General features: G+C 39.8%; 1 protein-coding gene across 2 annotated transcripts in view; it reads left to right on the plus strand.

Moving 5' to 3' along the window:
• Positions 1 to 1,408: 1,408 nt before the first annotated feature.
• Positions 1,409 to 18,047, plus strand: part of LOC129555975 (cytochrome P450 2C18-like) — a 32,412-nt gene continuing 15,773 nt past the window's right edge. For both annotated transcript variants that reach the window (XM_055425936.2, XM_055425937.2), the window contains exons 1-5: positions 1,409 to 1,698; positions 10,020 to 10,182; positions 10,356 to 10,505; positions 13,313 to 13,473; positions 15,964 to 16,140. In XM_055425936.2, coding sequence (XP_055281911.2) covers positions 1,531 to 1,698; positions 10,020 to 10,182; positions 10,356 to 10,505; positions 13,313 to 13,473; positions 15,964 to 16,140 — 819 coding nt within the window. In that variant the 5' untranslated portion in view covers positions 1,409 to 1,530. The remainder of the gene's footprint in view (positions 1,699 to 10,019; positions 10,183 to 10,355; positions 10,506 to 13,312; positions 13,474 to 15,963; positions 16,141 to 18,047) is intronic.

Raw genomic sequence — 18,047 nt, forward strand, 5'->3', positions numbered from 1 at the left:
TCTTTGCGTCAAATAAGGAGCATCTATTTAGTGTGAGCTTGTTATTCTGTGAACACCCACTGGGGTATGCGTTCGGAGAAACTAATGTTTAGGGACTTTGGTTTTTCATCTTCCTAAAATTGTTCTTGAGGCAGCTGTGGTGTAAACTACCATGTACCACAATGGGCATTAGAGGACTATTAGTTCAAATACCAGTTCAGTTCAGTTCAGTCACTCAGTCGTGTCTGACTCTTTGCAACCCCATGGACTGCAGCATGCCAGGCTTCCCTATCCATCACCAACTCCGGGAGCTTACTCAAACTCATGTGCATTGAGTCGGTGATGCCATCCAACATCTCATCCTCTGTCACCCCTTCTCCAGATTTCAATCTTTCCCAGCATCAGGATCTTTTCTAATGAGTCAGTTCTTCATATCAGGTGGCCAAAGTATTGGAACTTCAACTTCAGCATCAGTCCTTCTAATGAATATTCAGGACTAATTTCCTTTAGGGTGGACTGGTTGGTTCTCCTTGCAGTCCAAGGGACTCTCAAGAGTCTTCTCCAACACCACAGTTCAAAAGCATCCATTCTTCAGTGCTCAGCTTTCTTTATAGTCCAACTCTCACACCCATACATGACTATTGGAAAAACCATAGCTTTGACTAGATGGACCTTTGTTGGCAAAGTAAGGTCTCTGCTTTTTAATATGCTGTCTAGGTTGGTCATAGCTTTTCTTCCAAGGAGTAACTGTCTTTTAATTTCATGACCTCAGTCACCATCTGTAGTGATTTTGGAGTTCAAGAAAATAAAGATTAAAAGATTAAAACTGGTTCAAATAACAGCTTTGTCATTTATTAGCTGTGGGACACTGGACACATCTCCTGTTCTCTATGAATTATTTCCCTTTCCCCATTTGAAAAAAAGAAATTAAATTTTTTTTCTTCTAGTGATATTTTTGAGGGGAGGACGAGGAGAATTTAATGGTAAAATGTGTAAATTTACTTTTAGCTAAGAACTTTACATGTTTAGACCTTCAAGATGTATGAGTTATATTACCTGGTTTATGTTTAAGAAGCTATAATGTTAGTAAAATATTTCAAAAGGCTTTCATTTTCAAGGACAAATATATTAGTATTTGATAAAGCATTAAAGGATAAGCATCTTGTAATATACAAGGTTTGCCCTCAAAGTCATAAATTCTCAACTGGTTACTAATCCAGAAAGTTGAGCAACTTTTTGATTAAATCATTTATTAGTTCACTAGTCGTCAGCCCCCTGGAGTGTTTAAAGAAAAGTCACCAGGTTGTTCTACCCCCGACTTGTTAAACTGGAATGCTCAGATGGGTCATTAAAAAAAAAAAACGGCAAGAGCAAAACAAACAGCACCGTATTTAATCTTTATCGCAGGGCTAAAGTCCCTTCAAAAGAGAGATTAAAGTAGACCTAGCTGTTCACTTTCTGAGTTGGAGGAACAAGTTGAATTAGCAGGGACTGTTATAAAAGCTTTAGCTTTCAGCCTCACAGTAGTCTGAGTAAGAAGAGAAGGTGTCAATGGATCTGGCTGTGGTCCTGGTGCTCTGTCTCTCCTGTCTGCTTCTCATCTCACTCTGGAAACAGAGCTCTGGGAAAGGGAAGCTCCCGCCGGGCCCCACTCCTCTCCCGATTCTTGGAAATATCCTACAGTTAGATGTTAAGGACATTGGCAAATCCTTAAGCAATGTAAGTAGGTTTTATGTTCCTCCAGTGGCTTGCAAAGGGTAAGTAAGTGAACGTCTACTTTAAAATATATATATTTAAATACATTACAATATCTTAAAATTACTAAAATATGTCATTTTAAAGCAAATACTCCCGTGGAGTATTACTTTTTGTCTGTCATTGTCAAGAAGAGTGGAAAGCATTTCTTGAGTAGAGAAACATTTAGGTCTCTGTATTTGTCTGTCATTGTCAAGAAGAGTGGAAAGCATTTCTTGAGTAGAGAAACATTTAGGTCTCTGTATAACTGAATCAAAATGATAATGTGGCAAACGATTGGAGTATTGCTTCTCTTCTTTGTTTCACCACATTTGCTATGACTTTTGGCTGAAGGTAAATGAAAGGGAAGTGTTTTGTGATTAGAGATGTCATTCAAGAAGTCATCTATTATATAAACTGCGTGTTTTGTTCAGAATAACCATGAAAATTTAACTTCTGTGAAGAAGCAAACTATGCGTGATGTTAAGGAAATAGCTTGGGATCAGGACAAGTATGAGTGAATGAAAGAAAAATGTCATTATTCAGAGCCAGCTGGGTGGTAACAAAATCCTTTTGGAGTCTACACAAAGCTGCTGTCTGCAAGACATGATGCTAGATGAAAGTAATTGTTCTTCCATGAGCTGCTGCATGTCCTGGCACTGACTCTGTGATGCTTGCTTACTTCCTGTCAGTAATAGCAGCGGATCTTAAATTGGGCTGGGCATTTGAGTCATTGAGGGTGGTTTTTCAAAATGTAGATTTCTAGTATATATTACTGCTGAGTCAGAATTCCCAGGGGATGAGCTTTACAAGTGATCTGGAAGCACTCAGTTGTATATTGGTTCTGAGGTAGGCATAGGGGTTACCGATGATTGTCTTAGGCACTTGGGGTCGACTAAGCAGTGTTGAAATTTGGGTCTTCTCTTTAGTAAAAATTTCTCCAAAGAAGACATACAGATGGCCACAGACACATGAAAAGATGCTCAGCATCACTATAAGAGAAATGCAAATCAAAACTACATAATAAATAATAAAATAATAAAAAGTCTACAAAATAACAAATGTTGGAGAGGATGTACAGAAAAGAGAACATTCCTACACTGTTGGTAGGAGTGTAAACTAATGCAGCCACTATGGAAAACAGTATGGAGGGTTCTCAGAAAACTAAAAATAGAACTACCATATGATCCAGCAAATCACTCCTGGACATACACCCAGAAAAACTATAGTTCAAAAAGATACATGCACCCCTATGTTCATAGCAGCACTATTCACAATAGCCAAAGCATGAAAACAACCTAAATGTCCATTGACAGAAGAATGGATAAAGAAGATATGCTACATATATACAATGGAACACTACTCAGCCATAAAAAAGAAGAAATTAAGGCCATTTGCTGGGGCTTCCCTGGTGGCTCAGAGGTTAAAGTGTCTGCCTACAATGCGGGAGACCTGAGTTTGATCCCTAGGTTGGGAAGATCCCCTGGAGAAGGAAATGGCAACCCACTCCAGTATTCTTGCCTGGAGAATCCCATGGACAGAGGAGCCTGGTGGGCTATAGTCAATGGGGTCGCAAAGAGTCGGACATGACTGAGCGACTTAACTAAGGCCATTTGCTACAGCAACATGGATGGGTCTAGAGATTATACTAAGTAAAATAAGTCAGAAAGAGAAAGACAAATACCATATAATTTCACTTATATGTGGAATCTAAAATGTGGCACAAATGAACCTATCTTCAAAACAGAAACAAGACTCATAGACATAGAGAGGAGACTTGCTGCCAAGGGAGGGGGCTGGTAAGGGAAGGATGGACTGGGCGTTTGGGATTGGCAGATGCAAACTATTATATGTAGAATGGATATACAACAAGGTCCTACTGTGTAGTCCAAGGAACTACATCCAATCTCCTGGGATAAATCACAATGTAAAAGAATACTAAAAAATATATATATGTGTAAAACTGAGTCACTCTGCTGTACAGCAAAGATTGGTACAACACTGTAAATCAACTATACTTCAATTAAAAAAAAGATATTTGGGTCATCTATTAACTGTAAGACACCAGAAATAAATAGGAGAGTCTCTGAGCCTTAATCTTTTTATCTATAAAGCAAGGTAAATAAACCTAGCTCATTGTATTGATATGATAATGAGGAATAATCTGAGTACCAATTGCTCAGGCCATGGCCTGGCACATCAAAGATGATATAATAATCACCATCATATTTTGTCTTTTATAACATTTTAATGAAGTACAGTTGATTTACAATATTGCATTAGTTTCAGATATACAGAAAACTCTTGCATTTTTTTGCAGTTTATATTCCATTATACATTATTACAAAATATTTTTAAATGAAAACAATGGTGGACCTTTTTATTTTAAGAAAAACATCTGGACACACATACACATATTCCTAAAGGTTTTCACGGGGTTGGGACTAAGGTTTAGAACATACACATTTTATTAAAATTCCCCAGGTGGTTCTTGACATGAATTACATAATAAATTTAAGATAAATTGTATATTGTAGATATTAAAAATTTTAAAGTTATGACATTTATGAAGGACTACTGGCAAGACAATATGACTGTGTCTGCTACATTTAGCTAAAGATACCCATTCACTAAGAAACAATAGGCTCAGCAACTGATCTCAAACAGAAAAAAACGGATTCAGTCTGATGTGGTAAAACTTTGAATCTGTCAGTAAGTAGTACCATCTTCATAGAATACCTGCTTCCAAAATGTTTGTTAGCACACTTTGAAATTACTCTGCCATCATTAAACAGAAATTTTGAAATTATAGCCATCCATGACTTACTTCCAATGAATATTCATTGGAAGGACTGATGCTGAAGCTGAAGCTCCAATACTTTGGCCACCTTGCGAAGAGCCAGCTCATTGGAAAAGACCCTAATGCTGCGAAAGATTAAGAGCAGGAGGAGAAGGGGACACAGAGGATGAGGTGGTTGGATGGCATCACCAACTCAATGGACATGAGTTTGAGCAAACTCCAGGAGATAGTGATGAATAGGGAAGGCTGGCGTGCTGCAGTCCATGTGGTCACAAAGAGTCGGACATGATTAAGCAACTGAAAAACAGCAAATGACTTAGTTCAGGTAGGTCAGATGACTACCATTCTATTCTAACTTTCTGAATTTGTAAGGGGGAAAAGCCTTGTAATGTACCTCTCTCTAGTATATCAAATAAATTTCAAATTGAAAACGTGACTTACTATGGTAACACATGTGTTACTACTACAAACCTTGTACAAAGAAAAACAGAGGCAAGATAGGTATGGAAAGAGAAAAACCTTCTTTTGTTGGCCCTCAAACTGAGTGAAGTTCTGAAATGCAGTGATGATCTCTGCATTTATAATAGATGTCTGTATGTTCTTACTATGTAAATAAAATGGCTGGTATGAAGCTACATTAAAGTTTGTTAACAAATGAATTCTTTCTAACTTTAACCCCAGAGGAAAGTCTGGATAAACTATATAACATTTAAATATGCTTTGGAATATAGCAATACAGCTTATACTATATGAAAGTTTTGACTTTTTTCCTGTTAGAATTTTGTAATTGACTCAAGTACTATTACATCTCCATTTCTGCATATGAAGATAGTGACTTGCTCCATGTAATTCCCAGGTAGTAAAACACCTAGAATTTGAACTCTAAAGCCATGCTTTGGTGCCTGTAAGATTTTCTAGAACAAATCTGATTGTAAACCATTTTGCGTTTATATTTCACTAGATCCTTAAGGGAAAAAGGGGTGCTTACCTTGATTTTTCAGATTTTAGAAATGTTTCCAGAGGATCAACTTGTCTAGTGAATGTAGAGCTTAATTTAACTAAAGTCTTGATTCCAAATCCTTTAAATCTGACCTAAAAATTCTTATCCCTTTTTATCTTTCAATATATGCATATGATTGTCCTCTATTCTATCTTGTTGGCTACTTTTCAGTTCATCTCAAATTGCAATCTGCCTGGGGACAGAATCTGAAACTTTAAATGTTTATAAATTTATAAAGCATTGCTACCTTTTTTACTAAGCAAAAAGAAAAAAAAAGTTAGGAGTACATTTAATTCTATGGAACCCAGGAAAGGGACTGGAAAACTGAATAAGAAACTTCCTGAAAAGTCAAGTACTGATTTTTGTTCTCTTCTTTGAAAGGAAACTATTAATATTTCTACCATAATTTCTAATGCCAACTATGGCTTCCTTTAACATTTCTCCTGTTTTAAGGAGAGCTATATTAGCTTCCTACGGAGAAGGCAATGGCAAGCCACTCCAGTACTCTTGCCTAGAAAATCCCATGGATGGAGGAGCCTGGTGGGCTGCAGTCCATGGGGTCGCTAAGGGTCGGATACGACTGAACGACTTCACTTTCACTTTTCACTTTCACACATTGGAGAAGGAGGTGGCAACCCACTCCGGTGTTCTTGCCTGGAGAATACCAGGGACGGGGGAGTCTGGTGGGCTTCCGTCTATGGGGTCGCACAGAGTCGGACACAACTGAACTGACTCAGCAACAGCAGCAGCATATTAGCTTCCTAAACAACAAAAAAATCCAGTGAGATATACACCTGATGTAAAAGTACCATAGTTTCTTATACTGCCTCTTTTTCATTGTTCTTGTCTTCAAAAAGAGAAAGAAGGACAGGACAGGAAAAATAGCAATTAGTTTTTAATGTAAAGTAATTGTTAAAAGAGATTAGCCCTGGAAATCATACTTCTCTGTGGTAGCCCTTAACGTTTAAGGATCAGGAAATAAAATATCCCACTATTACACGAACAGAACCAACTTATATAAATAATGAAATTACTCACCTGTAAGGCCTAGAGTATACTCCCTTCTCTATGGTTTGATTTACATAAGCGAAGAATGTAAGTTCTCTGTCTTGAGAATGAATGAAGGATACCTTTGTTTGAGCCACTGAAAGGATTTTTCTTAATGGCTGAAGCCATTTTATAATGTAGAAATCCCTTTTTCCTATTTTGAGTAACGAAAGTCCATTCTTGAGAATATGGTGTCCAACAACTAAAACAATCTGAGGATTTGTTACTTGTCTGTGATGTAAACTGACTCACCCTTCCGTTACCATCCGCTGCCCTGGGGGACCCTTTGGTAGGAGTTTGCTTTACAGCATGCAGGGACTTGCCCAGTGACTCAGTGGTAAAGAATCCACCTGCAATGAAGGAGTTGCAGGAGATGCCAGTTCGATCCCTGTGTGGGGAAGATCTCCTGGAGGAGGGCATGGCAATCCACTCTAGTATTCTTGCTGGGATAATACCCTGGACAGAGGAGCCTGGTGGGCTGCAGCCCATAGGGTCGCAAAGAGTCAGACACGCCTGAAGTAACTAAGTACAGAGCATGTATCTAGGACGCTTGTTCCTAGAAGTGGCTGCCCACTGCCTCTAGGAAGTCTACCAGGTGATGCTTCTGGTGCCAGGCCGAGTTGTCTGCCACAGCATAGCTGCTGGTGGTCCATTAGTGAGGAGCTGCTGGTGATCAGCCACCCGGGATGGGATTCCAGACGCAGGACGAGCATGTTGCTTTGCACTTGATCCACTTCCAGCGCCTCGTGCTCAGTAGTACCGCCGCTCAGGTGTCCCAGGCTCCTACTGGCGCCTTCTGCCAGTGTGATCGCTTTGTGGCCCAATCGGTGATGGGCACCGACATCTTCGTGGTGGCCTGTTACAAGTTCAGTTCAGTTCGGTTCAGTTCAGTCACTCAGTTGTGTCCAACTCTTTGCAACCCCATGAATCACAGCACGCCAGGCCTCCCTGTCCATCACCAACTCCCGGAGTTCACCCAAACTCACGTCCATCGAGTCGGTAATGCCATCCAGCCATCTCATCCTCTGTCATCCCCTTCTCCTCCTGCCCCCAATCCCTCCCAGCATCAGAGTCTTTTCCAGTGAGTCAACTCTTCGCATGAGGTGGCCAAAGTATTGGAGATTCTGTACAAGTTACTGAATGTAATTCCCTGTGCTGTAAGGTAAACCTTGTTGCTTTTCTGTCTCATGTATAGTAGTATGTATCTGTTAATCTTGTACCCCTAATTTGTCCCTCACCCACTTTGGTTACCCACAAACTTGTTTTATGTGTCTGTGAGTCTGTTTACAATTTGTATATAGATTAATTTGTATATTTTAAGGTTCTCTATATAAGCGATATCATGTAGAATTTCTCTTTTTCTGACTTAGTTCACTAAGCTTATTCTCTAGGCCTATCCATGTTGCTGCAACATTTTGTTGTTTTTTTAATGGCTTAGTAATATTCCATTGTATGTATATGCCACATATACTTAAGCCATTTATCTGTTAATGGGCACTTGGGTTGCTTCTATGTCTTGGCTATTGTAAGTAGTGCTGCTGTTAACATTGGGATACATTATCTTTTTGAATTAGAGTTTTCACATTTTTTTTCTGGGTATATACCCAAGAGTGAAATTACTGGATTATATGGTAGTTTTATTTTTATTTTTTAAAGGAATTTCCACGCTGTTCTCCTTAGTGACTATACCAATTTACATTCCCACCAACAGTGTAAGAGGCTTCCCTTTCCTCCACACCTTCTTCAGCATTTAGTACTTGTAGACATTTTGATGATAACCACAATGGTACCACATTGTGGTTTCGACACTTCTCTAATTGTTAGTGATTTTTTTTTAATTGTTAGTGATTTTAAGTATCTTTTCACTGCACGTTGCCCATCTGTATGTCTTCTTCGGAGAAAGGTCTATTTCTTTAGGTCTTCTGCTTTATTATGCTGAGATATGTTCCCTCTATACCCACTTTAGTGAGAGTGCTTTTTTTTTCTTCTCATGAATGGATGTTGAATTATCATACTTATAAATCACAAAGAAAGGCAATGCCAAAGAATGCTCAAACTACTACGTAATTGCACTCATCTCACACACTGGTAAAGTCATGCTCAAAATTCTCCAAGCCAGGCTTCAAGCCGTACATGAACTGTGAACTTCCAGATGTTCAAGATGGATTTAGAAACGGCAAAGGAACCAGAGATCAAATTGCCAACATCCACCAGATCATGGAAAAAGCAAGAATTCCAGAAAAACGTCTACTTCTGCTTTATTGACTATGACAAAGCCATTGACTGTGTGGATCACAATAAACTGTGGAAAATTCTTCAAGAGATGGGAATACCAGATCACCTGACCTGCCTCTTGAGAAATCTGTATGCAGGTCAAGAAGCAACAGTTAGAACTGGACATGGAACAACCGACTGGTTCCAAATCAGGAAAGGAGTATGTATATATTGTAACCCTGTTTATTTAACTTATATGCAGAATTCGTCATGAGAAGCACTGGACTAGATGAAGCACAAGGTGAAATCAAGGTTGCTGGGAGAAATGTCAATAACCTCAGATATGCAGATGACACCACCCTTATGGCAGAAAGCGAAGAAGAGCTAAAGAGCCTTTTGATGAAAGTGAAAGAGGAGAGTGAAAAAATTGGTTTAAAACTCAACATTCAGAAAACTAAGATTGTGGCATCTGGTCCCATCACTTCATGGGAAATAGATGGGGAAACAGTGCAAACAGTGACAGACTTTATTTTTTTGGGCTCCAAAATCACTGCAGATGGTGACTGCAGCCATGAAATTAAAAGATGCTTGCTCCTTGGAAGAAAAGTCATGACCAACCTAGACAGCATATTAAAAAACAATGACATTACTTTGCCAACAAAGGTCTGTCTAGTCAAGGCTCTGGTTTTTCCAGTGGTCATGTATGGATATGACAGTTAGACTATAAAGAAAGCTGAGGGCTAAAGAACTGATGCTTTTGAACTGTGATGTTGGAGAAGACTCTTGAGAGTCCTTTGGACTGCAAGGAGATCCAACCAGTCCATCCTAAAAGAGATCAGTCCTGAATATTTGTTGGAAACTCCAATACTTTGGCCACCTGATGCGAAGAACTGATTCATTGGAATATACCCTGATGGGAAAAGATTGAAGTAGAGAGGCAAAGGGGACGACAGAGGATGAGATGGTTGGATGGCATCACGGACTCAATGGACATGAGTTTGAGTAAACTCCGGGAGTTGGTGATGGACAGGGAGGCCTGGCCTGCTGCAGTCCATGGGGTTGCAAAGAGTTGGACACGACAGCGACTGAACTGATACTGATGTATAAGATCCAGAAAAGTTTGTAGTTATGTGTGGGAGAATAAATTATCTACAATATGATGATAATAACAGTCTTAATCATGAGCAAAATAGACCAAATCGTGACTTCTTTTGCTAATATTTGCATTTTCTTTCCATTTCCCAGCTCTCAAACACCTATGGCCCTGTGTTCACAGTGTATTTTGGCTTGAGGCCCACTGTTGTGTTGCATGGATATAAAGCAGTGAAAGAAGCCCTAATTGATCGAGGAGAAGAGTTTTCTGGAAGAGGCAATCTCCCAGTGTCTCAAAGAGTTAATAAAGGATATGGTAGGTGTGCATGTGCACGTGTCCAACATTGGTAATGGGGGTGGGGAGACTGGAAAAGAGGAATTTGAAGAGTCCCCTCAGCAGAGCTTGGTCCATCTCTGAGGCTGCCAAGTGTCAGCTCATTCCTCCTCCTCTAGGGCCTCCCTCCTAGTTTCTTTTTCCCTTCCTGGTAGGAATCCTCTTTAGCAATGGAAAGAGATGGAAGGAGATCCGACGCTTCTCCCTCATGACCTTGAGGAATTTTGGGATGGGGAAGAGGAGCATTGAGGATCGTGTTCAAGAGGAAGCCCACTGCCTGGTGGAGGAGTTGAGAAAAACCAATGGTGGGTGATTCTATGCTCTATAAGTCTGATCTTAACAGACTCCTGTCTTCTCCAGTGATGCCCGTGGAAATATTTCAGGGGCGGCCGCATCTTTCATATGGTTCATGGTTTTCAACCCTCCCATGGAGAAGAGAGAGAGAGAGGAGAGAGCCAAGAGGGCTTTTGTGTATCTATGTTTATTGTGTGTGTACACCCATGATGGTCCATATAGTGTGGATTAAAGGTCATTTAATCCTATTCTGTTTTGAAATTTTTGTTTTCGGATCATTAGGTCATGAAAGGAGGAGGTTTTGAGTCTCATTTTTCTGTGTGTGTGTGTGCGTTAGAGAGCAATTTTTCCCCCCATAGTGTCAATGTGGGTTATCTATTCCAGAACATTTCATCAGGGAATACTTATCAAGTGGACACGGTGGGAATGAATTCATCATGCCCCCCTGGAGGGTATGTGCTTTCACTTAATTGGCCTGTATTTGTATGGTCAACCTTACTCAGATGTCTGAGGGTTTCTTCAGACACTCATTGCCTAGAGTTCTAGCCAGTAATGATACTTTTCTATGGTTTTAATTACTTAGGTATCCTTCAGTGCAGGCCTCATCCATTGTGATTTCCTTGTAAACAACTGTTTTAAAATTATCAGCTTGGAGTTATTTAATGTTGCTTCTAGTTACAGTATTGTTTTATGAATTCTAAGAAATAGATGCTATAGAATAATCCTAAAATTTACATAAATACGAGGTTGTAAAATGATTTATTTAGATTTCAGCCTGCCTTCCCTATTAGTTGCTTCCAACTTTAACTTTCCCTTTACATTTATCTCCCCTCCCTTACTGGTAAAGAATCTGCCTGCAGTGTTGGAGACCCGGGTTCGATCCCTGGGTTCGGAAGAGCCCCTGGAGAAGGGAAAGGCTACCCACTCCAGTATTCTGGCCTAGAGAATTCCACGGACTGTATAGTCCATGGAGTTGCAAAAAGTCAGACATGACTGAGAGACTTTCACTTTCCCTTTCCCATGTTTTGTATTTTCTACATTTTATGATACCTTGACATCTTGGGAGGCCTTGCAGACCTGGGGAGCAACTGCCTCTCCCAGGATTAGTTAATCCTGAGATAGAGCATCACATCTTTTCTATGAGTGTGCCTCTGATTTTCAAGCCAACCATCCAGAGCCCACACCCTCTGGATACCTACTTTATGAAACCCTCACACACCAAGCCAATATTCTCCCTGCCCTAAATCAACCCAAGGCATTATGGGACAACCAGGGACCATCCCTACTGCCTAGCTGCTGCTGCTGCTAAGTCACTCCAGTCGTGTCCGACTATGTGTGACCCCATAGACGGCAGCCCACCAGGCTCCTCTGTCCCTGGGATTCTCCAGGCAAGAACGCTGGAGTGGGTTACCATTTCCTCCTCCAGTGTGTGAAAGTGAAAAGTGAAAGTGAAGCTGGTCAGTCATGTCTGACTCTTTGAGACCCCATGGACTGTAGCCTACCAGTCTCCTCCATCCATTGGATTCTCCAGGCAAGAGTACCGGAGTGGGTCGCCATTGCCTTCTCCCTATTGCCTAGAGCCCTCTGAAATTACCCAAACTATCCAATCCTAACGTTAGTTAGCATACTGACCCCACCTTGCTCATTTCTTCCATGAAAACCCTGTGAAAGCTCTGCTCCATGCTCTCTCCTGACCACTCTTGGTGCTTCCCCATGTGGCCCTGTGTGGGTACCCCCTCTTGGGAACAAACTATCTTCTCTATGGCTATCATCTCCTGATTTGTTGACCTCATCATGTGAATAAAATTAAAACTCCAAGTACATTTTAAAACAATTGGATTTGGGATTAGAACCCTTAGGGTAATTTTTCACCCCTACTGCTAGCTGTACTGATTTATGAAGTGCTTGTCACAATGAATCTTATTTTCAGTCTGGATTCCAAATTATCTGCTTTGTAAGTCTTCCTCTCCAGTGACGTGATGGGAATGATTAAAATTCAGATTTTAGTTGTGACACACAAGGACATTTTCACTTTAACCTTTCTTGTTTGCTTTGTGATTGAAGTTTGAAATGAATTCTTACTTTTATTTTAGGCAAACAAATCTTACAATTTGCAGTTTATTTGTATTATTTTTTCTTCTTATACAGTGTGGATGACTTTTACTTTTGCTCATTTTTCCATCAAATAGCTGAATTTTTCCATAATCTTTATCTCTTCCTTTCCTGATCCTATCAGTCATTCCTTCAACTATTTATTATATATAAAAGGTTCCCAGGTTCCTAAATATTTTTTCCTTCTTACATCAGTGCTCAATTTTCTAGCTTACCAGACAGATGTGATTCTGTACTGATAGATAACTTGAATTGTTTTTTACCGGATCTTTAAATTTTTTTTTCCATTCTTCAAAATAACCAGCAATTTGACTCAAGGCAGTGAAGTAAATGGAGATTTTGGAAACAAGTTATTAAACAAACTAGGATGGGGGAGTTCCTTGTTGGCCGAATGGTTAGGATTCTGGGCTCTCTCTGCCATGGGCCCAGGTTCACTTTGTAGTTGGTGAGCTGAAATCCCTCAAACTGTGCAGCCCAGCTAAGAAGTTAAAAACAAACAAACAAAAAGTCTGTTAAACAAGCAAGGATGGAATGGTCAATTCATGTTAAAGGCAATAGTGATGTATTTTAAGCATGCTTAAATTTTTGCTGATAAAGGAATTTCTATGTAGATGTTGATTCAGAGATTCTAAAATTATCTATTATCCACAGCAAAGTTTTATATTTATTTTTTAACAGTGTTTTATAAATCTTTTCCATTCTTTAGGGTCACCCTGTGATCCCACTTTCATCCTGGGCTGTGCTCCCTGTAATGTGATCTGCTCCATTATTTTCCAAAATCGGTTTGATTATACAGATCAGAATTTTCTTAACTTGCTAGACAAATTTAATGAAAATCTCCGGATTATGAGCTCCCCATGGATACAGGTGAGGTCAGGCTCCTTTTTTCCTGAGAAGTCATCTGTGTTCTTTTCTCTAACAAGTTCAGAATTCAGTATGGACCAAGCTGTGAAGAGAATGCTTGAAAACTGAACTTTTTGGATATTACAATGTGGCAGCTGGGAATCAGATTTTCCCCTCTTTGTTTTGTTTTTTAGTTTGATATAGTTTCTGTTTGTTTGTTTGACTTTTACAAGTTGTAGCTATTCATTTATTTAGTGACTTTTCTAAACTGTTTTGGCACAATCTCTTTTTTTTTTTTGTCTAGTGTGGTTGCTGAAATTTCTGTTCCTTTAGCTTATGTTCAGCTAGTGTTTGGATAGAGTTTTTTTATTTTTGGGTTTTTTTTTGCTTTTCTTTTTTAAAAATGGAATAAAATATTCTTTAAATTCTATAGTGCTTTACAGTTTTCAGAAGTTTCACACACAAGGTTTCGTATAATCCCATAAACCCCCCCTTTCCCCGCACTACCCTTGTATTGCCCCTCTCCTCTCCCTCTATAGCTTGTTTCCATTTCTGAGAGTCTGTGGATAGCAATGTCATTGAATGTGAGGATCCTAAGAAAAGAAAGGTGAGACAAAGAGATGGAGATGGAGATAGAGAGGAAGGGAGGAAAGAAAAAAGGGAGAAAGGGAGGAAACAAAGGGAAGGAAATGACTCTTCTAGATTTGTCCTTGCATGCTTAGTTGCTCAGTCATGTCCGACTCTGTGATCCCATGGACTGTACTTGCGAGGCTGCTTTGTCCATGGGATTTCTCAGGCTTTTCCCCGTATCCTGGCTTTTCCCAGGGTTTTCCCAGTACCCCAGGGATACTGTGGTGGGTTGCCATTTCCATCTCCAGGGGATCTTCCTGACCCAGGACTGAACTTTTGCATTGGCAGGTGGGTTCTGTTACCACTGAGCCACCTGGGAATCCCTTAGCCAGGTTATTTTCAATTCTGTCTTGGTCTTCGCTTATTACTTGCACTCAGCCTAGAGATCAGCCAGAAGTGAAAACTTAGTCTCTTCTTAGGTCTTTTCTTAGTAGGTGTCCTGCCCTGGGCATGTGTATAGCTTTCTAAATTCCTCAGTATACATGGGTGCTTTTGAATGTCCTAATTTCTTAAAGGCACTCCCTCGCCAGCTGTTCTTTCTGGAGTTTGGTGCTCTGTTGTGTGCCTTAACTGTAATCTTTTGCTCCAGGCAACTGTGGGTTTTTCATTAATCTGGCCAGGTCTTTGAGATATCCCTACTGTGTTTCCACCCTAAGTTCCAAGTCAGATGAAACAAAAACAAGTGCCTGTGTCAGTGCCTCAGGTGGCCCCAGACAGGTTAGAACACAGACACGCAGTTCTTTGTTAGTGAGGTCTGCTCTGGTACCAACAGTATAAGGAACCAGGCTCCCATACCACAAGCTGCCCTTGTTAAGACCACTGCCAAGGAAGGAGGTGGGACAAGGGGAAAAAACAATAACAGATCTTTTCTGCTGTTTTTAAGTTGTCTTTTCCTTGATTCAACATTTATGTGATTGCTGTTAACCTTGGTGCTCTAGGGTTCTGACAAATTGATTCTGATAGTTTTTGCTTAATTTTCTGACACTTTTAAAAGAGGGATAGGCCTTTTGAGTTGTCTGCTGAATCATTTTTGCTGATGTTATTCTAAGTGAATGTTCGAACGTAACAGTCCTGCCTTAGTGTCATAAAGTAAACATCTGGGAAAGGTGGCTGTGCCTTTATTTCACAAAGAAAAGAAATGCCTGAATATAAAGCTGGAATTCAAGACTCTTGACTCCCTGGCCAGTGGTTTTTTCCACTACTCCACCAAAACCCAGTTTCCATAAACTACTTGGTGACTGCACAGAAGCATGCCCACAGCGCTCAATGAACGTCCAGGCCCTTACTAGAAGGTTTCCATTGTGCCCAGGCTTGTCCTCCAATCACACTTAGTGATTTCCTCATCACATTACTTAGCAGAAATATCCTACTTTAGGAAGAAAGAGAATATCTCTTTCAAAGAGGAAGAAAGTTTGTGAACAGAGATGCCACCGGGAACACTGACCAGGGCAGGGGTGTTTGATGCTTTAGTTGGTATCCTAGCTGACCAGGTGATTGGGCTTGGAATGATAAAACTTCCAAACTTCCTTAACCTCTGTCTTCATCTATAAAATGTGCATCATAGTAATTCATCTTACTCTGTTTTTCAGGGTTGTAAAGAAGAATTAATTTAGAAAAAGAATTGACATGAAAATGCTTTAATAACATAATGTTGTTGTATGAATATAGGAAATTACTGTCAACTTTTATCACCTGGTCAGAGTTTTCTCCCTTAAATACCTCTATCAGCATAAAGAATTATTTTATATGTAGAATATAAAAAGCTCTCCCTGAAGATATAGACCATTTTTATTCACTTCAGTTTCTAACCAGGCCTTGGCATATGGTATATATGTCTTCAACATATATTTTTAATTTAATAAATACATATTTTTAATCTTTAAGGTCTGCAACAATTTCCCTATTCTCATCGACTATTTCCCAGGGAGTCATAACAAAGTACTTAAAAATTTTGCTTATGTAAAAAGCTATGTTTTGGAGAAAGTAGAAGAACATCAAGCAACTCTGGACATTAACAATCCTCGGGACTTCATCGACTGTTTCCTGATCAAAATGGAACAGGTAAAATGTTGATGACAGATTGGTTATCTGTATGCCTGAATTTTTTTGTTCATTAACTTGTTCTGTACTTATTAGGGATGTTTAATGGTTAGAGAAGAAATGCTTGATTAGCACTTTGGGTACTATTTGTGCATGGATCTGGATTGAGCATCATGGGAGATTTAAAATTGGATTGTTAAATGATTGGGATACATGGACCTTGTCTGTTGGGTACTATTAGGCTAGTTGAGAAGAAAGAGAACACACATCTCAGGTGAAATGGAAGTGCAGACAAATGAGAAATACAAAATACTGAGCCATAAAAGGAAGGTGGGTGTGATCATTTCACATAGTATGTTGGAGAGTGAGAAGGAAGGATTTAGCCTGCTTGGGTTTCCTGTAGGTCCTGAAGCTTGACGTATATCTTCAAATATTTGCAATAAGTCATTGGGAAGGGAATTTCAGATGGGTAGAATGATGTCATGAGAGGTTCAGAGGTGTTTGTGGTAGAGACTAGGTGGATAGAAGAGAGAAGACTTAACTGAGTATAACCAAAAATAATTCTGGACAGATATGGAGCTGGAGGTTGGTGTCCTTCAAATAAACGTGAAAGTTGGCATGAGAAATTTTGATTTTTATCAGGTAGATGTATGAACCAGAACAAGAGTAGAATGCAGATAATTACTGGGGAAGATTATCCTGGGAGTTCTGTAGAATGACCAGTACAATGAGAATGGAGTTCAAGGACCAGCTATGAGATTTTTAATTTCTTTGGATTTTGGCTGGATGAGAGTCTGGAACATGGAAATGCAGAGGATTCTGAAATAAAATCAATTGGTCCATCTTGTCATATAATCAGAGATCTAGAAATATTAGTTTTAGTTAGAAGAGAGGATGAGAGCCGAATTATAGGGACTGTCTGGGAAATCTCAGTAAAAAGATCAAATTTCTTATCTGAGAAGTTCAACCAAGGAGGGAAAAATTCAGATAGTAAATCTTAATAGTGAATATGATTCGTGGTAGGGTCAAGTTGGAAACTGTGGCAAGAGCAATATAAGTGCCATAAAAAATTTGTGTAGGTGCAAAGCCATTCTTGAACTGGGGAAAGGCAGAATCCAGTTAAAGCTGTAAAAAGCACTGTAGAAACTAATTCTAGAGAAAGCAATTTCTTCATCTGAGGCCATCATTATTTTATTCAACCACTTTGTAGCACTGGGCAGAAATGAGAAATCAGTTAGTAGGCTAAAATGGAAAGGAGTCAAAGATGCTGATGAAGATGACATTCGAAGAATTGTTCATGGATTTGAACTGGACTGCTCAAATCATGTGTTTTGAACAGAATGAAGGGAAGCACATGGAGTGGCTTAAAGAAATGGGAGGAAGGAAGAAGCAAATCTGCTCTCTGCTTTCTCTGGTGCTTGGGCAATGATTTTTGTCTTTCTGGGGCCCAGTTGATTTGAGAATCTGATTAGGAGTTAGGAAACTGTCCTAGAAAGATGCACCTATATGAGTTCCTGATATTTTGCACATAATTTGAGGGATTCTCATTAGGCTATGAAGTCTCTCCACTAATCCTGGGTTAAGGAGGCTCTAAGATGTCTGGTGGAGAAGGCAATGGCAAGCCACTCCAGTACTCTTGCCTAGAAAATCCCATGGATGGAGGAGCCTGGTAGGCTGCAGTCCGTGGGGTCGCTAAGGGTCAGACATGACTGAGCGACTTCACTTTCACTTTTCACTTTCACACATTGGAGAAGGAAATAGCAACCCTCTCCAGTGTTCTTGCCTGGAGAATCCCAGGGACGGGGGAGCCTGGTGGGCTTCCGTCTATGGGGTCACACAGAGTCGGACACGACTGAAGTGACTTAGCAGCAGCAGCAAGATGTCTGGTAATCCATTTAACAGTGGCTGTTTCATCAGTACTATGTTTA

This window comes from Moschus berezovskii, chromosome 12, assembly GCF_049115385.1.
Source record: "Moschus berezovskii isolate FMDL1 chromosome 12, NW_MosBer_1.0, whole genome shotgun sequence".
NCBI lineage: Eukaryota > Metazoa > Chordata > Mammalia > Artiodactyla > Moschidae > Moschus > Moschus berezovskii.